The 26,715-nt window shown below is 49.2% G+C and overlaps 1 protein-coding gene across 2 annotated transcripts in view; it reads right to left on the minus strand.

Moving 5' to 3' along the window:
• LOC144486840 (transcriptional-regulating factor 1-like) overlaps positions 1-26,715 on the minus strand; it is a 77,063-nt gene that overhangs the window by 30,890 nt on the left and 19,458 nt on the right. For both annotated transcript variants that reach the window (XM_078204862.1, XM_078204861.1), the window contains exons 4-7: positions 15,883-16,055; positions 14,613-14,656; positions 13,073-13,211; positions 4,339-4,521 (exon numbers count right to left, since the gene is read on the minus strand). In XM_078204862.1, coding sequence (XP_078060988.1) covers positions 4,339-4,521; positions 13,073-13,211; positions 14,613-14,656; positions 15,883-16,055 — 539 coding nt within the window. The remainder of the gene's footprint in view (positions 1-4,338; positions 4,522-13,072; positions 13,212-14,612; positions 14,657-15,882; positions 16,056-26,715) is intronic.

Below are 26,715 nucleotides of genomic sequence, written 5' to 3' on the forward strand. Positions count from 1 at the left end.
TTGCAGAAAATTCAGACACATGGGATTGAGGGTGATTTAGTGGTTTGGATCAGGAATTGGCTAGCTGTAAGAAAACAGAGGGTGGTGGTTGATGGGAAATATTCATCCTGGAGTTCAGTTACTAGTGGTGTACCGCAAGGATCTGTTTTGGGGCCACTGCTGTCTGTCATTTTTATTAATGACCTGGATGAGGGCGTGGAAGGATGGATTAGTAAATTTGCGGATGACACTAAAGTCGGTGGAGTTGTAGACAGTGCGGAGGGAAGTGGCAGGTTACAGAGGGACATAGATAAGCTGCAGAGCTGGGCTGAGAGGTGGCAAATGGAGTTTAATGCAGAAAAGTGAGGTGATTCACTTTGGAAGGAGTAACAGGAATACAGAGTACTGGGCTAATGGTAAGATACTTGGTAGTGTGGATGAACAGAGGGATCTGGGTGTCCATGTGCATAGATCCCTGAAAGTTGGCACCCAGGTTGATAGGGTTGTTAAGAAGGTGTATGGTGTGTTAGCTTTTATTGGGAGAGGGATTGAGTTTCGGAGCCAGGAGGTCAAGCTGCAACTGTACAAAACTCTGGTGCGGCTGCACTTGGAGTATTGCGTACAGTTCTGGTCGCCGTATTATAGGAAAGATGTGGAAGTGTTGGAAAGGGTGCAGAGGAGATTTACCAGGATGTTGCCTGGTATGGTGGGAAAATCGTATGAGGAAAGGCTGAGGGGCTTGAGGTTGTTTTCGTTAGAAGAAGGTTAAGAGGTGACTTAATAGAGGCATACAAGATGATCAGAGGATTAGATAGGGTGGATCGTGAGAGCCTTTTTCCTCGGATGGTGATGGCTAGCACGAGGGGACATAGCTTTAAATTGAGGGGTGAGAGATATAGGACAGATGTTAGAGGTAGGTTCTTTACTCAGAGAGTAGTAAGGGCGTGGAATGCCCTGCCTGCAGCAGTAGTGGACTCGTCAACATTAAGGGCATTTAAATGGTTATTGGATAAACATATGGATGATATTGGAATAGTGTAGGTTAGAGGGGCTTTAGATTGGTTTCACTGGTCGACGCAACATCGAGGGCCGAAGGGCCTGTACTGCGCTGGAATGTTCTATGTTCTATGACACCAAGGCAAAACCACCCTTACTCTTCTTCAGAATACTTAAGTGCCATTTTTAACAATTCACCCAAGACAGCCGTCAGGGCGTTGGCTTTTAACGTCTCCTCTGCAAGGCAGCAGCAACACAGTGCGGCACAGGGATTGGAGGCTCAGATTCACTGTTGGTGCTCAGGTTTCTGGAGTGGGCTTTGAAAACACAAGCTGACTCAGAGGCGAGAGTGATACTCACTGAGTCATAGCGAAGACGACACATAAAACGTGTGAACTTACACACTGGGGCGGAGAGGGGGGAGGCGGGGGGGCGGCGGGAGGGGCGGGGGGGGGGGGAGTCCAGAATAAGTGGGGGGGGGGCTGAACTTTAAAAACTAGAGCCAGGCTGTTTTTTTTTGGTTTATTCGTTCATGGGATGTGGGTGGCGCTGGCTGGGCCAGCATTTGTTACCGATCCCTAACTGCCCTTGAACTGAGTGGCTTGCAAGGCCATTTCAGAGGGCAGTTGAGAGTCAACCACATTGCTGTGGCTCTGGAGTCACATGTCGGCCAGACCGGGTCAGGACGGCAGATTTCCTTCCCTAAAGGGTATTAGTGACCCAGATGGGTTTTTCCAACAATCGACAATGGTCATCAGTAGAACATAGAGAACATAGAACAGTACAGCACAGAACAGGCCCTTCGGCCCTCGATGTTGTGCCGAGCTTTATCTGAAACCAAGATCAAGCTATCCCACTCCCTATCATCCTGGTGTGCTCCATGTGCCTATCCAATAACCGCTTAAATGTTCCTAAAGTGTCTGACTCCACTATCACTGCAGGCAGTCCATTCCACACCCCAACCACTCTCTGCGTAAAGAACCTACCTCTGATATCCTTCCTATATCTCCCACCATGAACCCTATAGTTATGCCCCCTTGTAATAGCTCCATCCACCCAAGGAAATAGTCTTTGAACGTTCACTCTATCTATCCCCTTCATCATTTTATAAACCTCTATTAAGTCTCCCCTCAGCCTCCTCCGCTCCAGAGAGAACAGCCCTAGCACCCTCAACCTTTCCTCATAAGAGGAAAGGGTGCAGAGGAGATTTACCAGGATGTTGCCTGGTATGGTGGGAAAATCGTATGAGGAAAGGCTGAGGGGCTTGAGGTTGTTTTCGTTAGAGAGAAGAAGGTTAAGAGGTGACTTAATAGAGGCATACAAGATGATCAGAGGATTAGATAGGGTGGATAGTGAGAGCCTTTTTCCTCGGATGGTGATGGCTAGCACAAGGGGACATAGCTTCCAAACCAGGCAGCATCCTGGTAAATCTCCTCTGCACTCTTTCCAGCGCTTCCACATCCTTCTTATAGTGAGGTGACCAGAACTGCACACAATATTCCAAATGTGGTCTCACCAAGGTCCTGTACAGTTGCAGCATAACCCCACGGCTCTTAAACTCCAACCCCCTGTTAATAAAAGCTGACACACTATAGGCCTTCTTCACAGCTCTATCCACTTGAGTGGCAACCTTTAGAGTACTGTGGATATGGACCCCAAGATCTCTCTGTTCCTCCACAGTCTTCAGAACCCTACCTTTGACCCTGTAATCCACATTTAAATTAGTCCTACCAAAATGAATCACCTCACATTTCTCAGGGTTAAACTCCATTTGCCATTTTTCAGCCTCACAGTAGATTCTTTTATCGAATTCAAATTTCACCAACTGCCGTGGCGGGATTCGAACCCGGGTCCCCAGAACATTATCCTGGGTCTCTGGATTACTAGTCCAATGACAATACCACTACGCCACCGCTTCCCCATTCAGAGGTGATGTCAGAAAACGCAACGGGGAGAGGGAACCTGGAACTCTCTTCTTGCCCAAAGAGCTGCCGAGGGCAGCAGTCGGGAGCGTGCCAGGAGGGCATTGAAATATTTGGACCTAGAGGTCATAGAAACATAGAAGAAAGGAGCAGGAGGAGGCCATTCAGCCCTTCGAGCCTGCTCCGCCATTCATCACTTTCACGGCTGATCATCCAACTCAATAGCCTAATCCTGCTTTCCCCCCATAACCTTTTAATCCCGTTCGCCCCCAAAGAGATCTGGCTGTGGAAGGAGTGGAGTCCTGCAATATTAAGGAGGTACACATCGGAGGGGGCTTTCTCAGTACTATCCCTATGGCCTCTCCCGCCCCAGGCAGCACGGTGGCACAGTGGTTAGCACTGCTGCCTCACAAGCACAGTAAGAAGTCTCACAACACCAGGTTAAAGTCCAACAGGTTTATTTGGTAGCAAAAGCCACAAGCTTTCAGAGCGCTGCTCCTTCATCAGGTGAGTGGGAGCTCTGTTCACAAACAGGGCACATAAAGACACAAACTCAATTTACAAAATAATGGTTGGAATGCGAGTCTTTACAGGTAATCAAGTCTTAAAGGTACAGACAATGTGAGTGGAGAGAGGGTTAAGCACAGGTTAAAGAGATGTGTATTGTCTCCAGACAGGACAGTTAGTGAGATTTTGCAATTCCAGGCAAGTCATGGGGGTTGCAGATAGTGTGACATGAATCCAAGATCCCGGTTGAGGCCGTCCTCGTGTGTGCGGAACTTGGCTATCAGTTTCTGCTCAGCGACTCTGCGCTGTCGTGTGTCGTGAAGGCCGCCTTGGAGAACTTGATTACCTGTAAAGACTCGCATTCCAACCATTATCTTGTAAATTGAGTTTGTGTCTATATATGCCCTGTTTGTGAACACAACTCCCACTCACCTGATGAAGGGGCAGTGCTCCGAAAGCTCGTGCTACCAAATAAACCTGTTGGACTTTAACCTGGTGTTGTGAGACTTCTTACTGTGCTTACCCCAGTCCAACGCCGGCATCTCCACATCATGGCCTCACAAGCACCAGGGACCCGGGTTTGATTCCCGGCTTGTGTGACTGTCTGTGTGGAGTCATGACGTTCTCTCCGTGTCTGCGTGGGTTTCCTCCGGGTGCTCCGGTTTCCTCCCACAGTTCAAAGATGTGCGGATTAGGTGGATTGGCCGTGCTAAATTGCCCCTTGGTGTCAGGGGGACCAGCTGGGGTAAATTTGTGGGGTTACGGGAATAGGGCCTGGGGGGGATTGTGGTTGGTACAGACGCGATGGGCCGAATGGCCTCCTTCTGCACTGTAGGGATTCTATGATAAGGTGGAAGTGGTCAGTCTGTGGAAGAGGAAACCAGGAAGTGAATAACAAGCAAAGAAAGGGTTCCAGAAGAGAAAGCTGATCCACCTCTTGTGCTGGGAAGTCCGCCATTCTGGTGAGGGTTGGGATATCCTGCTCAGACAGGAAGCTGCCTGGGTGCTCCTCCAGGAGGGAGTCCTGCCTGCATCTTTCGGCTTTCCCTGACATGGGAGTGGCTGTGAAGGAAGGAGAGAGCTGGCTGCTGTTCCTGGGAGGCTTCTCGTCATCATTCTGTAAAAACAACAGTCTACATTGAATATATAGCACAGAAACAGGCCATTCGGCCCAACCAGACTATACCCGTGTCTAAATTTCACACCTGGTTCCATACCTCCCCTCTTTCATCACCAAATCCTTCTACTTCTCGGGGAATTTCACAGTAACTTCATTGCAGTGTTAACATGAGCCTACTGGTGACTAATAAATAAACTTAACAAATAAACTTAAAAAACTTCTTTCCCCCTGATATGTTTATCCAACTTTCCCCTTAAATGTATCAATACTCTTCACCTCAACCACTCCCCGTGGGAGTGAGTCCCACATTCTCCCCACTCCCCCGTGGGAGCGAGTCCCACACTCTCCCCCACTCCCCTGTGGGAGTGAGCCCCAGATTCTCCCCCACTCCCCGTGGGAGCGAGTCCCACATTCTCCCCACTTCCCGTGGGAGCGAGTCCCACATTCTCCCCCCACTCCCCGTGGGAGTGAGTCCCACATTCTCCTCACTCCCCCATGGGAGCGAGTCCCACACTCTCCCCCACTCCCTCGTGGGAGTGAGTCCCAGATTCTCCCCCATTCCCCCGTGGGAGCGAGTCCCACATTCTCCCCACTCCCCCGTGGGAGCGGGTCCCACATTCTCCCCCACTCCCCCGTGGGAGTGAGCCCCAGATTCTCCCCCACTCCCCGTGGGAGCGGGTCCCACATTCTCCCCCACTCCCCCGTGGGAGTGAGCCCCAGATTCTCCCCCACTCCCTCGTGGGAGTGAGCCCCACATTCTCCCCACTTCCCGTGGGAGCGAGTCCCACATTCTCCCCACTCTCTGGGTGGAGAAGTTTTTCCCGAATTCCCATTGGATTTATTAGTGACTGTCTATATTGATGACACCTGGTTTTAGCCTATTTCGGATGACACATTCTGGTCAGATGGAATACAGTAACAGAATGGACCAGGGCTAACGGTCCAGAAATCCCACCTCGATAGCTGTGGGAATTTAAATTCATTTCAGTAAATTAATCTGGTGCCCATGGAACTATCAGATAACATAAAACTCCATCCCCTTCACCGATACCCTTTAGCGAAAAAAATCTGCCAACCCTTAGCCAGCCTGGCCTTGAAATGTCTTTGCTACATCTACCCCGTCAAACCTCTTCACAATCTTAAAGACATCAAATCAGGTCACCCCTCTTCTGAAGAAAAGAGAAGCCCAGCCTCTTCAATCTTTCCTGAGAGTTATAACCTCTCCGTTCTGGTATCAACAGTTTGGAGACCACATCAGGCCATGTAGATATGACACTCTTTAATCTCCCATGAGACAGAAGAAGGTTTGAGATTCAGTGATAAAAAAGCTAGCAGAAAAGCAGGGTGATAAGAATCATCAAACTCCATTGTACGATGCGTATCAAAGTTCCTCATACTCAGACTACTGGTGTACGTTGTTGCTTAGCTTCCAAACAGAGAGAGGGGTGATTCCAAAGTGCAGGAAATGAATTGAAATGAAATTTGGGAAGAGCTCAGATGAATCCTCAACAGGGCGGCACGGGTGGCACAGTGGGTTAGCACTGCTGCCTCACAGCGCCAGGGACCCGGGGCGGCACGGTGGCACAGAGGTTAGCACTGCTGCCTCACAGCTCCAGGGACCCGGGTTCAATTCCAGCCTCGGGTCGCTGTCTGTGTGGAGTTTGCACATTCTCCCCGTGTCTGCGTGGGTTTCCTCCGGGTGCTCCGGTTTCCTCCCACAGTCCAAAGATGTGAGGGTTACGTGGATCGGCCGTGCTAAATTAACCTTTGGTGTCGGGGCATTGGTAGGGTAAATACTTGCAGTTATGGGGACATAACTCATATCTCAGTTATGAGATATGAGAATATATTTGCAGATATGTGGGATTGTTGTTAGTGCAGGCTCGATGGGCTGAATGGCCTCCTTCTGTACTGTGGGTATTCTATATGACTACAAAGACTGATTCACATCTACCGCACTTTAACCAGCGCCCTACAATAGTACCCTACGAAACGGACAGGGGACGTGGTCATAGGATTGCAAAGTAGATGGAGGGATGGTCATTTTCCCGAGGGTTCATTAGACCAGGATAGGTGCAAAATCTGTTGGAAGGAATGAGTTTGATGGCCTGAATGGCTACAGTGCTTTATTTCAGCCGAAGGTATTGTATTTAATATCTGTGCCCAAACTGATTTAGTTAATGTTTAATTAGTTTAATTTTTATTTAGTAGTCACCAGTAGACTTATATTAACACTGCAATGAAGTTACTGTGAAAATCCCCCAGTCGCCACACTCCGGCGCCTGTTCGGGTACACTAAGGGGCAATTTAACACGGCCAATCCACTTCACCCGCACATCTTTCGGACTGTGGGAGGAAACCGGAGCACCCAGAGGAAACCCACGCAGACACGGGGAGAATGTGCAAACTCCACACAGACAGTGACCCAAGCCGGGAATCGAACCCGGGTACTTGGCGCTGTGAGGCAGTAGTGCTAACCACTGTGCCACCGTGCCGCCCATGTTTCTCTATCTGTAAGCTGTTGCTCACTTACAAGCTTGGTGTTTGAGGTTTTAGTTGTCCAGTCCATAAACATGAATTATTAAAGGTATAATGGCAAGTTGGTTAAAAAGTCTGCAGCTTACTTGGGTCTGCAAATCGAGGCACAGAATGTAAAAACAAACAAATCGTGCTAGAATTTTCTAAATCACTGGTTAATCTTCGGCTGGAGGGCCGGGGACTAATCTGGGAAACATACCTCAGGAAAGATGGAAAGGTATGAAAAAGGAACTGAACCAAATAGACTCTGAACCAAACGTTGTTTGTAGTTTAGTGAATTGTTGATGACAAAGTCCAAACCAGTGGCCCTCCTTCTAACCCCAAGTTACAAGAAGCACACTCCTCACTTTCTATATTGCTGTTTGTTGTACCTTGGGGTGCGTCACCGCCTCAGTAAGTGGTTTAACAATCCGCCCAATGACCACAGAAACAAACATTGTTTATGGAGAGGCGATGGCCTAGTGGTATTACTGCTGGACTATTAATCCAGAAACTCAGCTAATGTTCTGGGGGACCCGGGTTCGAATCCCGCCCACGGCAGATGGTGGAATTTGAATTCAAGAATCTACTGATGACCATGAAACCATTGTCGATTGTCGTAAAAACCCATCTGGGTCACTAATGTCCTTTAGGGAAGGAAATCTGCCGTCCTTACCCGGTCTGGCCTACATGTGACTTCAGAGCCACAGCAATGTGGTTGACTCTCAACTGCCCTCAGGTAACTAGGGATGGGCAATAAATGCTGGCACAGCCAGCGACACCCATGTCCCAGGAATGAATTTTTTAAAAACGTGTTATATATTTAACAGGGTTGCAGGTTGCTTTAAGAGCTGATCACATGGTTTGATGGTGATGCCACTGGGGTGCTGGCAAAGACTGAAGTTTTCCTTTCAGTTTTGTACTCCATACAATGCAGGGAACATCTCCTTCAATAAAACCTGCTGTGTGTTAGTTTGAATCCACCTTGTGCAAACCAAGTCTTTTCTTTCTGTGTAAAACCCACAACCCCTGACATAGTGAGGACATTACATTGTGGGATCCACTTCCAGATTTATCACGATGGTGCCAGGCTCACAGACTTTGGTTATGAGTTGGAAAAGTTGGGAACTTGAGCAAAGAAGGTTAATGAGCGAATAATGGATGTTTTTTTCAAGAGGATGAGAAGTTCTGATGGAACAGATATCATTTCCTCTGCCGAGTTTCTCAATCATAGAATCCCTACAGTGCAGAAGGAGGCCATTCGGACCATCCAGTCTGCACTGACCACAGTCCCACCCAGGCCCTATCCCCGAAACCCCACATATGGGTAGCATGGTGGCACAGTGGTTAGCACTGGGACCCGGGTTCGATTCCTGGCTTGGGTCACTGTCTGTGGGGAGTCTGCACCTTCTCCCCGTGTCTGCGTGGGTTTCCTCCGGGTGCTCCGGTTTCCTCCCACAGTCGGAAAGACGTGCGGGTTAGGGTGCATTGGCCATGCTAAATTCTCCCTCAGTGTTCCCGACCAGGCGCCGGAGTGTGGCGACTAGGGGATTTTCACAGTAACTTCATTGCAGTGTTAATGTAAGCCTCACTTGTGACACTAATAAATAAAATATAATCTTATGTTTACTCTGCTAATCCCCTGACACTAAGGGAGAATTTAGCACGGCCAATCCACCCTAACCAGCACATCTTCGGAGTGTGGGAGGAAACCGGAGCACCCGGAGGAAACCCACGCAGACACGGGGAGAACGCGCAGACTCCACACAGACAGTGACCCGAGCTGGGAATCGAACCCGGGTCCCTGGCGCTGTGAGGCAGCAGTGCTAACCACTGTGCCACCGTGTCGCCAATGAGAGGAGATGAGCAGAATATTTTTCACTCAGCGAGGGGTTGGGCTCTGCAATGCCTTACCCCCGCGGATTCCATAAATAACCCCAAAAAGAAGATGAACAGGTGAGGGTACGCTCGGAATGGGGGAATGTAGAACCAATCATGACAATTCTATCAAACAACCAGCAGTGGGCTGAATGGCCTCCTCCTGTGTTGATTCAATCACTATACTCGGATTGAATCATCACTTTCACAGAACCAGACAGTATGGAAAAGAGGCCATTTGGCCCTTCATGCCTGTGTCAGTTTTAAAAAAATCATTCCTGGGCCATGGGCGTCGCTGGCTGGGCCCAGCATTTATTGCCCATCCCTAGTCGCCCTTGGAGGGCAGCTGAGAGTCAACCACATTGCTGTGGCTCTGGGGTCACATGTAGGCCAGACCGGGTAAGGACGGCAGATTTCCTTCCTAAAGGACATTAGTGACCCAGATGTGTCTTTCCGACAATCGACAATGGTTTCATGGTCATCAGTAGATTCTTAATTCCAGATTGAATTCAAATCCCACCATCTGCCGTGGTGGGATTCGAACCTGGGTCCCCAGAACATTAGCTGAGTTTCCTAATCTAGCGATAATACCACTAGGCCATCACCTCCCCTTTTGAGAGAGTTCGCCAATTAATCGCACATTCCTGCCCTTGACCCTGAAGTCCTGAAGAAACTTTTCCCTTTTGTATTTATCCAATTCTCTTTGCTATTATTATTGGCTCGGTGAAGGGTGCACCAATAAAGTTTATTTATTTATTAGTCACATGTAGGCATACATTAACACTGCAATGAAGTTACTGTGAAAATCCCCTAGTCGCCACACTCCGCTGCCTGTTCGGGTTACACTGAGGGAGAATTTAGCACGGCCAATCCACCCTAACCAGCACGTCTTTCAGACTGTGGGAGGAAACTGGAGCACCCGGAGGAAACCCACGCAGACACGGGTAGGACGTGCAGACTCCGCACAGACAATAACCCAAGCCGGGAATCGAACCTGGGTCCCTGGCGCTGTGAGGCAGCAGCGCTAACCACTGTGCCACCGTGCCACCCTTCTGAAGTGATGGAAGTTTATTGAAAGAGTCAGGATCCGCTGCCAGTTTGAAGTGTTTTTTTTTCACTGCTCGGTGGTGTTGCTGTTAGAGGTTAATCAGTAAAACGTACGGTAGTTTCTGGGGGATTCACCGTATATGACACTCAGAGAGATGATATAATGGTTCTTGAAAGTTTATTATGCAGTGTCTGGGGCATCCAATACAAATAGTCTATTGGTGAGTCAACAGTTTATCTGTTACTCACTCTGTTTCTGTGGTCATTGGGTGGATCCTAAACACCACTTACTGACGAGGCGGCACGCCCCAAGGTACAACAAACAACAACAAGCAGCCGTATAAAAGCTCAGTGCAAGTGAGCTGCGTGCATCTCCGGGCTTAGAAGGAAGATCAGCGGTTTGGACCTTCTGACCAGCAATCCAGGGAACAGCTTCACAAAATTGCAAACACCGGCTGGTTTAGTGTCTACCCTCTGAAGGTGGGAACGCTGTGTATTGAGCTAGCCCACCCCCGAGCACGATGAGAGAAAAGCAGGAGGAGCGGGATTCATTGGACAAATCTTTCCAAGAGCCGACATGGGCAATGATGGCCCGAGTGGCCTCCTTCTGGGCTGCACAACTCTGAGATGCTCTGGGCGTGGGATAGGAGAGGGGGATCACTTAATGTAGGGAAAGTAGGGCTTTAATCTTTTTAATATTTAAAATTGCAGCATGCTGCTGTGCAGAGGGACCTGGGTGTCCTTGTGCAGGAATCTCAAGGAGTTGGTTTGCAGGTGCAGCAGGTAATTAAGAAGGCAAATGGAATTTTGTCCTTCATTGCTGGAGGGATGGAGTTTAAAAACAGCGAGGTTATGTTGCAGCTGTATAAGGTGCTGGTGAGGCCACACCTGGAGTACTGTGTACAGTTTTGGTCTCCTTACTTGAGAAAGGATATACTGGCACTGGAGGGGGTGCAGAGGAGATTCACTAGGTTGATTCCGGAATTGAGAGGGTTGGCTTATGAGGAGAGACTGAGTAGACTGGGGCTATACTCAATGGAATTCAGAAGAATGAGGGGAGATCTTATAGAAACATATAATATTATGAAGGGAATAGATAAGATAGAAGCAGGGAAGTTGTTTCCACTGGCGGGTGAAACTAGAACTAGGGGCCATGGCCTCAAAATAAGGGGGAGCAGATTTAGGACTGAGTTGAGGAGGAACTTCTTCACACAAAGGGTTGTGAATGTGTGGAATTCCCTGCCCAGTGAAGCAGTTGAGGCTACCTCATTGAATGTTTTTAAGGCAAGGATGGATAGATTTTTGAACAGTAAAGGAATTAAGGGTTATGGTGAGCGGGCGGGTAAGTGGAGCTGAGTCCACAAAAAGATCAGCCATGATCTTATTGAATGGTGGAGCAGGCTCGAGGGGCCAGATGGCCTACTCCTGCTCCTAGTTCTTATGTTCTTATGTTCCTATTCCTAATATCTGTCCTAGGGCTCACTGTGAACTCCTGTATCTAACCGTAGAGATGGTACAAGGCACAGAGCCAAGATTTAAACTGCTACACAGCAAGTATCTGGTGGGGATGAGCAATAAATACTCGCCTTACCAGGAACACACACATCCCCAGATTCCATTTATAAATGTGAATTATTTACCATTATCTCCATATCTTCTCCTGCACTGCACTTCCACAGTTGTTGCTGGGAATGCATTTGGGATCTCAGACACACTTCCCCCTCTTGTTATTGAACAGTGTAGACAGGCCAGCGGGCCCCTGCTAACTTTTTGACTGAAGCTCCGTACTCTACAATCCAGCTTCCTGGTCTTTTCTCCTGTGTTTCCTCATCTCAGTTTCAGCCTTCGCTGCGAAGAGTTGGTTAGTGTATATTTTCTCACAACCTTTCAGAAAGAAACCCAAGGCGGCACAGTGGTTGGCACTGCTGCCTCACAGCGCCAGGGACCCGGGTTCGAATCCCGGCTTGGGTCACTGTCTGGGTGGAGTCTGCACGTTCTCCCCATGTCTGCGTGGGTTTCCTCCGGGTGCTCCGGTTTCCTCCCACAGTCCGAAAGACGAGCTGGCTTGGGTGCATTGGCCAAGCTAAATTGCCCCTTGTTTAAAGTTAGGGTTTATTTATAAGTGTCACAAGTAGGCTTACATTAACGCTGCAATGAAATTACTGTGAATATCCCCGAGTCGCCACACTCCGGCGCCTGTTCGGGTACACTGAGGGAGAATTTAGCATGGCCAGTGCACCTAGCCTACACATCTTTGGACACTAAGGGGCAATTTAGCACGGCCAATCCATCCTAACTAGCACGTCTTTCAGACTGTGGAAGGAAACGGAGCACCCGGAGGAAACCCATGCAGACACGGGGAGAACGTGCAGACTCCACACAGACAGTGACCCAAGTCGGGAATCGAACCCGAGTCCCTGGTGCTGTGAGGCAGCAGCGCTAACCCACTGTGTCACCGTGCCACCCCGGGTCCCTGGCACTGTGAGGCAGCAGTGCTAACCCACTGTGCCACCGTGCTGCCCCGGGTCCCTGGCGCTGTGAGGCAGCAGTGCTAACCACTGTGTCACCGTGCTGCCCCGGGTCCCTGGCACTGTGAGGCAGCAGTGCTAACCACTGTGTCACCGTGCTGCCCCGGGTCCCTGGCACTGTGAGGCAGCAGTGCTAACCCACTGTGTCACCGTGCTGCCCCGGGTCCCTGGCACTGTGAGGCAGCAGTGCTAACCCACTGTGCCACCGTGCTGCCCCGGGTCCCTGGCACTGTGAGGCAGCAGTGCTAACCCACTGTGCTATATCTGTGTGTAGATTAGTGGGATCAGTGGGGCAAATACATGGGGTTACGGGGATAGGGTCTGGGTAGGGTGCTCTGTCAGAGGGTCAGTGCAGACACAAACTGCCTCCTTCTGCACTGTAGGGATTCTAGGTAGGCAGCGACAGTACCCTCGATACTCCAGTGAAAGGTTACTCCATTCCGAGCCCTCTTTATAGAGTCAACGGTTTACTCTGTCCTCCACATCACCTTATTCTTCTGAATTGTTTATGCTTCTGAAGCAGTGAAGTTACTGAGCGATTGATCTGCTCTGTACTGATTGGTGTGGCATTAACCGACCTGGCTGATGCTGTGAGATGTCCTCATACACCCGTTGGTGCCCATGTGAATGTGCAGGGCAGAGAGGCTCCTGAACTGCTCCTTGCAGTAGCTGCAGCTGAGGGAATACGAGGTGTCTGGCTTCTCTTCCATCCCTCTCCTGTGGGGCACAAACAGTGCAAGAACTTGTGTTTATTGCACACTTTACACCAGCGCAGGACATCCCGAAACGTGATACAGCCAACGAAACACTGGGGAATGTACTCAGCACTGTAATTTATCAGCATTACGACAGAGTAATGCTGATAAACATTGTCCCAAAACACCAGAGAAAACTCCCCAGCTCCGTCGGCACTGACCCTCTGACAGTGCGGCGCTCCCTCAGCACTGACCCTCTGACAGTGCGGCACTCCCTCAGCACTGACCCTCTGACAGTGCGGCACTCCCTCAGCACTGACCCTCTGACAGTGCGGCGCTCCCTCAGCACTGACCCTCTGACAGTGCGGCGCTCCCTCAGCACTGACCCTCCCACAGTGCGGAGCTCCCTCAGCACTGACCCTCTGACAGTGCGGCGCTCCCTCAGCATTGACCCTCCCACAGTGCGGAGCTCCCTCAGCACTGACCCTCTGACAGTGCGGCGCTCCCTCAGCACTGACCCTCTGACATTGCAGTGCTCCCTCAGCACTGACCCTCCCAGTGCGGCGCTCCCTCAGCACTGACCCTCCCACAGTGCGGCACTCCCTCAGCACCGACCCTCTGACAGTGCAGCGCTCCCTCAGCACTGACCTTCTGACAGTGCGGCAGCTCTCTCAGTACTGGCCCTCCCACAGTGCGGCGCTCCCTCAGCACTGACCCCACAGTGCGGTGCTCCCTCAGCACTGACCCTCCCACAGTGCGGGGCTCCCTCAGCACTGACCCTCTGACAGTGCGGCACTCCCTCAGCACTGACCCTCCCACAGTGCGGCGCTCCCTCAGCACTGACCCCACAGTGCGGTGCTCCCTCAGCACTGACCCTCCCACAGTGCGGGGCTCCCTCAGCACTGACCCTCTGACAGTGCGGCGCTCTCTCAGTACTGGCCCTCCCACAGTGCGGCGCTCCCTCAGCACTGACCCCACAGTGCGGTGCTCCCTCAGCACTGACCCTCCCACAGTGCGGGGCTCCCTCAGCACTGACCCTCTGACAGTGCGGCACTCCCTCAGCACTGACCCTCCCACAGTGCGGCGCTCCCTCAGCACTGACCCCACAGTGCGGTGCTCCCTCAGCGCTGACCCTCCCACTGTGCGGCGCTCCCTCAGCACTGACCCCACAGTGCGGTGCTCCCTCAGCGCTGACCCTCCCACAGTGCGGCACTCCCTCAGCACTGACCCCACAGTGCGGTGCTCCCTCAGCACTGACGTTGGAAGTGTCAGCCGGGTTTACGCATTTCGCCCTGTGGCCTGTGCCTTGAACCCATGACCTTCTGATTGAGAGGTGTTATCTACTGAACCACAGCTGACGCATCAATAAACCTTCAGGGAGTACTCGAACTACAGGCAGGGTGTGCACAGCGCAGTGTGTTACCTTTGCTCTGACATTCTCGCACAGGCCTGAGGAACTTGGTGAACCTGCAAAAATAACAACAATTGATTGTCATTTTCCCTCCTCCATGCCCAATGGACACATTCCATTAATTCCCACAACATTTGCGCTTGTGAAATGCACTGGCCTAAGCGGCAGCTGAACCGTACACGTCACACTGGATTCTGCCGTCTTTCCCTTGCTTCTGCTGTGCTCACTGATATCAGCTCAATTCTTGCTGGAATTCTCCTGCCGTGCCCTTGTTACTTCCAATCATAGAATCCATACGGTGCAGAAGGAGGCCATTCGGCCCATCGAGCCTGCATCCACAACAATCCCACCCAGACCTTTCTGGTTGTATCACAGCTTGGTATGGGCTCCTGCTCTGCCCAAAACCGCAAGAAACTACAAAGGGACGTGAATGTAGCCCAATCCATCACACAAACCAGCCTCCCATCCATTGACTCTGTCTACACTTCCCGCTGCCTCGGGGAAAAGCAGCCAGCATAATCAAGAACCCCACGCACCCTGGACATTCTCTCTTCCACCTTCTTCCGTCGGGAAATAGATACAAAAGTCTGAGGTCACGCACCGACCGACTCAAGAACAGCTTCTTCCCTGCTGCTGTCAAGACTTGTGAATGGACCTACCTCGCATTAAGTTGATCTTTCTCTACACCCTAGCTATGTCTGTAACACTACATTCTGCACTCTCTCCTTTCCTTCTCTATGAACGGTATGCTTTGTCCGTATCGCGCGCAAGAAACAAGAACTGATAACTGTATCCCAATACATGTGACAATAATAAATCAAATCAAAAGGCCCTATCCTTGTTACACCCCACTGTTAGTCCCGCTGACACTCGCTTGCACACGAGTAGTCATCATTTGGACAAGAGGAAGTGACCAATATTCATCGAGGTTTCCAGAAAAGAGAATAATTTATTGTTCTGAATTAGCTCCTCAGAGGCGATTGTTCCCTCTATTTTAAAGCGTATCTCCACTCCTCCGAGCGCTTCAGGTAGAAGGTCAGAATCTGGAGTGTCAGGAGCCCTGACTTTCCTCAATGTAGTTGGACAGGTGAGTCTCCCTGATTGGGCAGGCAATGATTACCTCAATCAGGGAGCTCATACTCCAAGAAGCCCACCTCGTGGGCCTCAGTGAGGTCAGTGCATGTTCAGACTAACAACTGTGCATGAACTTTCTCCAGGGAACGCAGACTTCAAGGTGAATGAGCGCGCGTACACAGAAAAAAGCAGCTGCACCCGCCCCTACCTGCTGCCAGTAGATGCCCGATGGGCAGGCCTGCGATCCCACCTCCTTGGCCATATTCAGCGGAGCCTGGAGCTCCGCGCACCCGGAGTGTTCGCCGTTCTCCAGCCCCTGCCGGGAACAGCTCCGAGTGTACTGCACGGAGGGAGAGGTGTTGAGATGCTGGGGACTCTGCACTGAAGCACAAAGAACGTCGTCAATAATCGTCTGCTCAGTCACCCAAACTCAGCGCCTGGCTTTACAAGAAGGCCATTCAGCCCATCGGGTCTGCACCGATTCTCCAACCGAGCATCTTATCCAGTCCCACTCCCGCTCTATTCCTGACACCCGCTAATCCCCTTAACCTACACATCTTTGGACACTAAGGGGCAATTTAGCATGGCCAATCCACCTAACCCGCACATCTTTGGACACTAAGGGGCAATTTAGCATGGCCAATCCACCTAACCTACACATCTTTGGACACTAATGGGAAATTTAGCACGGCCAATCCACCTAACCTACACATCTTTGGACACTAAGGGGCAATTTAGCATGGCCAATCCACCTAACCTACACATCTTTTGACACTGAGGGGCAATTTAGCATGGCCAATCCACCTAACCCGCACATCTTTGGACACTAAGGGGCAATTTAGCAAGGGGAATCCACCTAACTTGCACATCTTTGGACACAAAGGGGCAATTTAGCACGGCCAATCCACCTAACCTACACATCTTTGCACACTAAGGGGCAATTTAGCACGGCCAATCCACCTAACCTACACATTTTTGGACACGAAGGGGCAATTTAGCATGGCCAATCCACTTAACCTACACATCTTTGGACACTAAGGGACAATTTAGCATGGCCAATCCACATAACCTGCACATTTTTGGAGTGTGGGAGGAAACCAGAGCACCCGGAGGAAACCCACGCAGACACGGGGAGAAAGTACAGACTCCACACAGACAGTGACCCGATGCCGGAATTGAACCCGGGTCCCTGGCGCTGTGAGGCAGCAGTGCTAACCACTGTGCCACCGTGCTGTCCTTTGAACAATGTTAGCATTTAAATCAGTTTTTGACAATTACTGTAATTCAAGCAGTAGCTTGAATGGACTTCCTGATCGAGGATAACGTAGCAGTCATTCTGAATGAGAAGTTGTCCCAAAACATCAGTGGTGAAATGGGGGGAACTGGCTGAACCTTTCTACCGATGACCCATTGTCGATTGTCGGAAAAACCCATCTGGGTCACTGATGTCCTTTAGGGAAGGAAATCTGCCGTCCTTACCCGGTCTGGCCTACATGTGACTCCAGAGCCACAGCAATGTAGTTGACTCTCAACTGCCCTCTGAACAAGGGCGACGAGGGATGGGCAATAAATGCTGGTCCAGCCAGCGACACCCATGGCCCAGGAATGAATGAATAAACTGACCGGACTGGTGGGCTGAATGGCCTCCAGCTTTTCTGACGCTGCAGGAGGTGTGGGTGAGGGTTGGGAGTGGTTCTCGCTGCATTTCAGCTCCTCACTACACAATAATCCCATCCAATGTTATATATTCAAAATGACATCCACAGCAGAACAGAAGTAATAAAATGCTATACTCTGTAACATTGTGCATTAACACCCCTCACTGTAACACTCTGATACACCCCACGCCCCTCACTGTAACACTCTGATATACCCCACACCCCTCACTGTAACACTCTGATATAGCCCACACCCTTCACTTTAACACTCTGATACACCCCACACCCCTCAGTGTAACACTCTGATATACCACACACCCCTCACTGTAACACTCTGATACACCCCACACCCCTCACTGTAACACTCTGATATACCCCACACCCCTCACTGTAACACTCTGATACACCCCACACCCCTCACTGTAACACTCTGATATACCCCACACCCCTCACTGTAACACTCTGATACACGCCACACCCCTCATTGTAACACTGATATACCCCACACCCCTCAGTGTAACACTCTGATATACCCCACACCCCTCACTGTAACACTCTGATATACCCCACACCCCTCACTGTAACACTCTGATATACCCCACGCCCCTCACTGTAACACTCTGATATACCCCACACCCCTCACTGTAACACTCTCTGATATACCCCACGCCCCTCACTGTAACACTCTGATATACCCCACACCCCTCAGTGTAACACTCTGATATACCCCACACCCCTCACTGTAACACTCTCTGATATACCCCACGCCCCTCACTGTAACACTCTGATATACCCCACACCCCTCAGTGTAACACTCTGATATACCCCACACCCCTCACTGTAACACTCTGATATACCCCACACCCCTCACTGTAACACTCTGATATACCCCACAACACTCACTGTAACACTCTGATATATCCCACGCCCCTCACTGTAACACTCTGATATACCCCACACCCCTCACTGTAACACTCTGATATACCCCATACCCCTCACTGTAACACTCTGATATATCCCACACCCCTCACTGTAACACTCTGATATACCCCACACCCCTTACTGTAACACTCTGATATACCCCACGCCCCTCACTGTAACACTCTGATATACCCCACACCCCTCATTGTAACACTGATATACCCCACACCCCTCACTGTAACACTCTGATACACCCCTCACTGTAACACTCTGATATACCCCACACCCCTCACTGTAACACTCTGATATATCCCACACCCCTCACTGTAACACTCTGATATACCCCATACCCCTCATTGTAACACTCTGATATACCCCATACCCCTCATTGTAACACTCTGATATATCCCACACCCCTCACTGTAACACTCTGATATATCCCACACCCCTCACTGTAACACTCTGATATATCCCACTCCCCTCACTGTAACGTTCTGATATACCCCACACCCCTCACTGTAACAGTCTGATATACCCCACACCCCTCACTGTAACACTCTGATATACCCCGCACCCCTCACTGTAACACTCTGATACACCCCTCACTGTAACACTCTGATATACCCCACACCCCTCACTGTAACACTCTCATATATCCCACACCCCTCACTGTAACACTCTGATATATCCCACACCCCTCACTGTAACACTCTGATATATCCCACACCCCTCACTGTAACACTCTGATATATCCCACACCCCTCACTGTAACACTCTCATATATCCCACACCCCTCACTGTAACGCTCTGATACACCCCTCACTGTAACACTCTGATATATCCCACGCCCCTCACTGTAACACTCTGATATATCCCACACCCCTCACTGTAACACTCTCATATATCCCACACCCCTCACTGTAACGCTCTGATACACCCCTCACTGTAACACTCTGATATATCCCACGCCCCTCACTGTAACACTCTGATATACCCCACACCCTTCACTGTAACACTCTGATATACCCCACACCCCTCACTGTAACACTCTGATATACCCCACACCCCTCACTGTAACACTCTGATACACCCCACACCCCTCACTGTAACACTCTGATATACCCCACACCCCTCATTGTAACACTCTGATATACCCCACACCCTTCACTGTAACACTCTGATATACCCCACACCCCTCACTGTAACACTCTGATACACCCCACACCCCTCACTGTAACACTCTGATACACCCCACACCCCTCACTGTAACACTCTGATATACCCCACACCCTTCACTGTAACACTCTGATATACCCCACACCCCTCACTGTAACACTCTGATACACCCCACACCCCTCACTGTAACACTCTGATATACCCCACACCCCTCACTGTAACACACTGATATACCCCGCACCCCTCATTGTAACACTCTGATATACCCCACACCCCTCACTGTAACACTCTGATATATCCCACACCCCTCACTGTAACACTCTGATATAGCCCACACCCCTCACTGTAACACTCTGATATACCCCACACCCCTCACTGTAACACTCTGATATATCCCACACCCCCACTGTAACACTCTGATATAGCCCACACCCCTCACTGTAACACTCTGATATATCTCACACCCCTCACTGTAACACTCTCATATATCCCACACCCCTCACTGTAACACTCTGATACACCCCACACCCCTCACTGTAACACTCTGATATATCCCACGCCCCTCACTGTAACACTCTGATATATCCCGCACTCTCAGAGTCATAGAGTCATTGAGGTTTACAGCCCCTTTTTTTAACCCTTAAGCTAGTCCCAATTGCCCACATTTGGCCCATATCCCTCAATACCCATATTACCATGTAACCGTCTAAATGTTTTTTAAAAGACAAAATTGTACCCGCCTCTACTACTGCCTCTGGCAGCTTGTTCCAGACACTCACCACCCTCTGTGTGAAAAAATTGCCCCTCTGGACACTTTTGTATCTCTCCGCTCTCACCTTAAACCTATGCCCTCTAATTTTAGACTCCCCTACCTTTGGAAAAAGATATTGACGATCTAGTTGATCTGTGCCTTTCATTATTTTATAGACCTCTTTCAGATCACCCCTCAGCCTCCTACGCTCCAGAGAAAAAAGTCCCAGTCTATCCAGCCTTTCCTTATAATTCAAACCATCAAGTCCCGGGAGCATCCTAGTAAATCTTTTCTGCACTCTTTCTAGTTTAATAACATCCTTTCTATAATAGGGTGACCAGAACTGTATACAGTATTCCAAGTGATGCCTTACCAATGTCTTGTACAATTTCAACAAGACGTCCCAACTCCTGTATTCAAGGTTCTGACCAATGAAACCAAGCATGCTGAATGCCTTCTTCACCACTCTGTCCACCTGTGACTCCACTTTCAAGGCACTATGAACACGTACCCCTAGATCTCTTTGTCCTGTAACTCTCCCCAACGCCCTACCATTACCTGAATAAGTCCGACCCTGGTTCAATCTACCAAAATGCATCATCTCACATTAAGAACCATAGAACCATAGAACATTACAGCACAGAAACAGGTCTTTTGGCCCTTCTTGCCTGTGCCGAACCATTTTATGCCTAGTCCCACTGACCTGCACCTGGACCATATCCCTCCACACCCCTCTCATCCATGAACCTGTCCAAGTTTTTCTTAAATGTTAAAAGTGACCCCGCATTTACCACTTTATCCGGCAGCTCATTCCACACTCCCACCACTCTCTATGTGAAGAAGCCCCCCCTAATATTCCCTTTAAACTTTTCCCCCCTCACCCTTAACCCATGTCCTCTAGTTTTTTTCTCCCCGAGCCTCAGTGGAAAAAGCCTGCTTGCATTCACTCTATCTATACCCATCATAATTTTATACACCTCGATCAAATCTCCCCTCATTCTTCTACGCCCCAGGGAATAAAGTCCTAACCTAATCAACCTTTCTCTGTAACTCAGTTTCTCAAGTCCCAGCAACATCCTTGTAAACCTTCTCTTTCAACCTTATTAATATCCTTCCTGTAATTAGGTGACCAAAACTGCTCACAATACTCTAAATTCGGCCTCACCAATGTCTTATACAACCTCACCATAACATCCCAACTCCAATACTCAATAGTCCGATTTATAAAGGCCAATGTACCAAAAGCACTCTTTACGACCCTATCTACCTGTGACGCCACTTTTAGGGAATCATGTATCTGTATTCCCAGATCCCTCTGTTCTACTGCACTCTTCAGTGTCCTACCATTTACCTTGTATGTTCTACCTTGGTTTGTCCTTCCAAAGTGCAATACCTCACACTTGTCTGCATTAAACTCTATTTGCCATTTTTCAGCCCATTTTTCTAGCTGGTCCAAATCCCTCTGCAAGCTTTGAAAACCTTCCTCACTGTCCACTACACCTACATTTATCTAAATTAAACTCCATCTGCCATTCGTCAGCCCACTGGCCCAATTGATCAAGATCCCTTTGCAATCCGAGATAACTTTCTTCACTGTCTACTATGCCACCAGTCTTGGTGTCATCTGCAAACTTACTAACCATGCCCCCTATATTAACCATTAATATAAATGACAAATAACAGTGGGCCCAGCACTGATCCCTGAGGCACACCGCTGGTCACAGGCCTCCAGTTTGAAAAACAACTCTCTACAACCACCCTCTGGCTTCTGTCAAGAAGTCTCACCAGAGACTTCTTACTGTGTTTACCCCAGTCCAACGCCGGCATCTCCACATTCTGTCAAGAAGCCAATTTTGTCTCCATTTAGATACCTCAGCCTGGATCCCATGAGATTTAACCTTATGCAACAACCAACCATGCGGTACCCTTGTCAAAGGTCTTGCTAAAGTCCATGTAGACAACATCAGCTGCACTGCCCTCATCTACCTTCTTGGTTACCCCTTCAAAAAACTCAATCAAATTTGTGAGACATGATTTTCCACTCACAAAGCCATGCTGACTGTCCCTAATCAGTCCTTGCATCTCTAAATGCCTGTAGATCCTGTCTCTCAAAATACCTTCTAACAACTTACCCACTACAGATGTGAGGCTCACCGACCTGTAGTTCCCAGGCTTTTCCCTGCAGCCCTTCTTAAACAAAGGCACAACATTTGCCACCCTCCAATCTTCAGGCACCTCACCCGAGATTCAAGTATCTCTGCTCGGGGACCCGCAATTTCCTCCCTAGCCTCCCACAGTGCCTTGGGATACACTTCATCAGGTCTCAGGGATTTATCTACCTTGATGCATTTTAAGACTTCCAACACCTCCTTCTCTGTAATATATACACTCCTCAAGACATCACAATTTATTTCCCCAAGTTCCCGAACATCCATGCTTTTCCCAACAGTGAATACTGTAACACTCTGATATATAAGACCATAAGACCATAAGACATAGGAGCGGAAGTAAGGCCATTCGGCCCATCGAGTCCACTCCACCATTCAATCATGGTTGATTTCAACTCCATTTACCCGCTCTCTCCCCATAGCCCTTAATTCCTCGAGAAATCAAGAATTTATCAATTTCTGTCTTGAAGACGCTCAACGTCTCGGCCTCCACAGCCCTCTGTGGCAATGAATTCCACAGACCCACCACTCTCTGGCTGAAGAAATTTCTCCTCATCTCTGTTCTAAAGTGACTCCCTTTTATTCTAAGGCTGTGCCCCCGCGTCCTAGTCTCCCCTGTTAATGGAAACAACTTCCCTACGTCCATCCTATCTAAGCCGTTCATTATCTTGTAAGTTTCTATCAGATCTCCCCTCAACCTCCTAAACTCCAATGAATATAATCCCACGATCCTCAGACGTTCATCGTATGTCAGGCCTACCATTCCTGGGATCATCCGTGTGAATCTCCGCTGGACCCGCTCCAGTGCCAGTATGTCCTTCCTGAGGTGTGGGGCCCAAAATTGCTCACAGTACTCCAAATGGGGCCTAACCAGTGCTTTATAAAGCCTCAGAAGTACATCCCTGCTTTTGTATTCCAAGCCTCTTGAGATAAATGACAACATTACATTTGCTTTCTTAATTACGGACTCAACCTGCAAGTTTACCTTTAGAGAATCCTGGACTAGGACTCCCAAGTCCCTTTGCACTTTAGCATTATGAATTTTGTCACCGTTTAGAAAATAGTCCATGCCTCTATTCTTTTTTCCAAAGTGTACGACCTCGCACTTGCCCACGTTGAATTTCATCAGCCACTTCTTGGACCACTCTCCTAAACTGTCTAAATCTTTCTGCAGCCTCCCCACCTCCTCAATACTACCTGCCCCTCCACCTATCTTTGTATCATCGGCAAACTTGGCCAGAATGCTCCCAGTCCCGTCATCTAGATCGTTAATATATAAAGAGAACAGCTGTGGCCCCAACACTGAACCCTGCGGGACACCACTTGTCACCGGTTGCCATTCTGAGAAAGAACCTTTTATCCCAACTCTCTGCCTTCTGTCTGACAGCCAATCGTCAATCCATGTTAGTACCTTGCCTCGAATACCATGGGCCCTTATTTTACTCAGCAGTCTCCCGTGAGGCACCTTGTCAAAGGCCTTTTGGAAGTCAAGATAGATAACATCCATTGGCTCTCCTTGGTCTAACCTATTTGTTATCTCTTCAAAGAACTCTAACAGGTTTGTCAGGCACGACCTCCCCTTACTAAATCCATGCTGACTTGTCTTAATCCGACCCTGCACTTCCAAGAATTTAGAAATCTCATCCTTAACGATGGATTCTAGAATTTTGCCAACAACTGAGGTTAGGCTAATTGGCCTATAATTTTCCATCTTTTTTCTTGTTCCCTTCTTGAACAGTGGGGTTACAACAGCGATTTTCCAATCCTCTGGGACTTTCCCTGACTCCAGTGACTTTTGAAAGATCATAACTAACGCCTCCACTATTTCTTCAGCTATCTCCTTTAGAACTCTAGGATGTAGCCCATCTGGGCCCGGAGATTTATCAATTTTCAGACCTTTTAGTTTCTCTAGCACTTTCTCCTTTGTGATGGCAACCATATTCAACTCTGCCCCCTGACTTTCCTGAATTGTTGGGATATTACTCATGTCTTCTACTGTGAAGACTGACGCAAAGTACTTATTAAGTTCCTCAGCTATTTCCTTGTCTCCCATCACTAGATTACCAGCGTCATTTTGGAGCGGCCCAATGTCTACTTTTGCCTCCCGTTTGTTTTTAATGTATTTAAAGAAACTTTTACTATCATTCCTAATGTTACTGGCTAGCCTACCTTCATATTTGATCCTCTCCTTCCTTATTTCTCTCTTTGTTATCCTCTGTTTGTTTTTATAGCCTTCCCAATCTTCTGACTTCCCACTACTCTTTGCCACATTATAGGCTCTCTCTTTTGCCTTGATGCATTCCCTGACTTCCTTTGTCAGCCATGGCTGCCTAATCCCCCCTCTGATAACCTTTCTTTTGTTTGGGATGAACCTCTGCACTGTGTCCTCAATTACTCCCAGAAACTCCTGCCATTGCTGTTCTACTGTCTTTCCCATTAGGCTCTGCTTCCAGTCGATTTTTGTCAGTTCCTCCCTCATGCGCCTGTAATTACCTTTATTTAACTGTAGAACCTTCACATCTGATTCTGCCTTCCTTCTTTCAAATTGCAGACTGAATTCTACCATATTATGATCACTGCTTCCTAAGTGTTCCCTTACTTTAAGATCTTTTATCACGTCTGGCTCATTACATAACACTAAGTCCAGAATAGCCTGTTCCCTCGTGGGCTCCATCACAAGCTGTTCCAAAAAGCCATCCTGTAAACATTCAATGAATTCCCTTTGAGTTGAGTTCTTTGAAAATGTGACCAAGCACATTGACGAAGGAAGAGCGGTGGATGTGGTCTATATGGACTTCAGCAAAGCGTTCGATAAGGTCCCCCATGCAAGGCTTCTTGAGAAAGTGAGAGGGCATGGGATCCAAGGGGCTGTTGCCTTGTGGATCCAGAACTGGCTTGCCTGCAGAAGGCAGAGAGTGGCTGTGGAGGGGTCTTTCTCTGCATGGAGGTCAGTGACCAGTGGAGTGCCCCAGGGATCTGTTCTGGGACCCTTGCTGTTTGTCATTTTCATAAATGACCTGGATGAGGAAGTGGAGGGATGGGTTGGTAAGTTTGCTGACGACACCAAGGTAGGTGGTGTTGTGGATAGTTTGGAGGGATGTCAGAAGTTGCAGCGAGACATAGATAGAATGCAAGACTGGGCGGAGAAGTGGCAGATGGACTTCAACCCGGATAAGTGTGTAGTGATCCATTTTGGCAGATCCAATGGGATGGAGCAGCAGTATAAAATGAAGGGTACCATTCTTAGCAGTGTAGAGGATCAGAAGGACCTTGGGGTCCGGGTCCATAGGACTCTTAAATCGGCCTCGCAGGTGGAGGATGCGGTCAAGAAGGCGTATGGCGTACTAGCCTTCATTAATCGAGGGATTGAGTTTAGGAGTCGGGAGATAATGCTGCAGCTTTATAGGACCCTGGTTAGACCCCACTTGGAGTACTGCGCGCAGTTCTGGTCACCTCATTACAGGAAAGATGTTGAAGCCATTGAAAGGGTGCAGAGGAGATTTACAAGGATGTTGCCTGGATTGGGGGGCATGCCTTATGAGGATAGGTTGAGGGAGCTTGGTCTCTTCTCCCTGGAGAGACGAAGGATGAGAGGTGACCTGATAGAGGTTTACAAGATGTTGAGGGGTCTGGATAGGGTGGACTCTCAGAGGCTATTTCCAAGGGCTGAAATGGTTGCTACGAGAGGACACAGGTTTAAGGTGCTGGGGGGTAGGTACAGGGGGGATGTCAGGGGTAAGTTTTTCACTCAGAGGGTGGTGGGTGAGTGGAATCGGCTGACGTCGGTGGTGGTGGAGGCAAACTCGTTGGGGTCTTTTAAGAGACTTCTGGATGAGTACATGGGATTTAATGGGATTGAGGGCTATAGATAGGCCTAGAGGTGGGGATGTGATCGGCGCAACTTGTGGGCCGAAGGGCCTGTTTGTGCTGTGACTTTCTATGTTCTATGTTCTATGTTCTTTCTTTGGGTCCACTGGCAACATTATTTACCCAGTCCACCTGCATATTGAAATCCCCCATGATCACTGTGACCTTGCCTTTCTGACATGCCCTTTCTATTTTGTGGTGCATTTTGTGCCCCTGGTCCTGACCACTGTCAGGAGGCCTGTACATAACTCCCATTATGGTTTTTTTGCCTTTGTGGTTCCTCAACTCTACCCACACAGACTCCACATCGTCTGACCCTATGTCGTTTAGTGCTATTGATTTAATTTCATTTCTAATTAACAAGGCAACCCCGCCCCCTCTACCCACCCCTCTGTCTTTTCGATAGGTTGTGAATCCCTGGATGTTTAACTGCCAGTCCTGAACCCCCTGCAACCACGTCTCTGTGATGCCTACCACATCATACCTGCCAGTCACAATCT

Source organism: Mustelus asterias, unplaced genomic scaffold, assembly GCF_964213995.1.
Source record: "Mustelus asterias unplaced genomic scaffold, sMusAst1.hap1.1 HAP1_SCAFFOLD_482, whole genome shotgun sequence".
Lineage (NCBI taxonomy): Eukaryota > Metazoa > Chordata > Chondrichthyes > Carcharhiniformes > Triakidae > Mustelus > Mustelus asterias.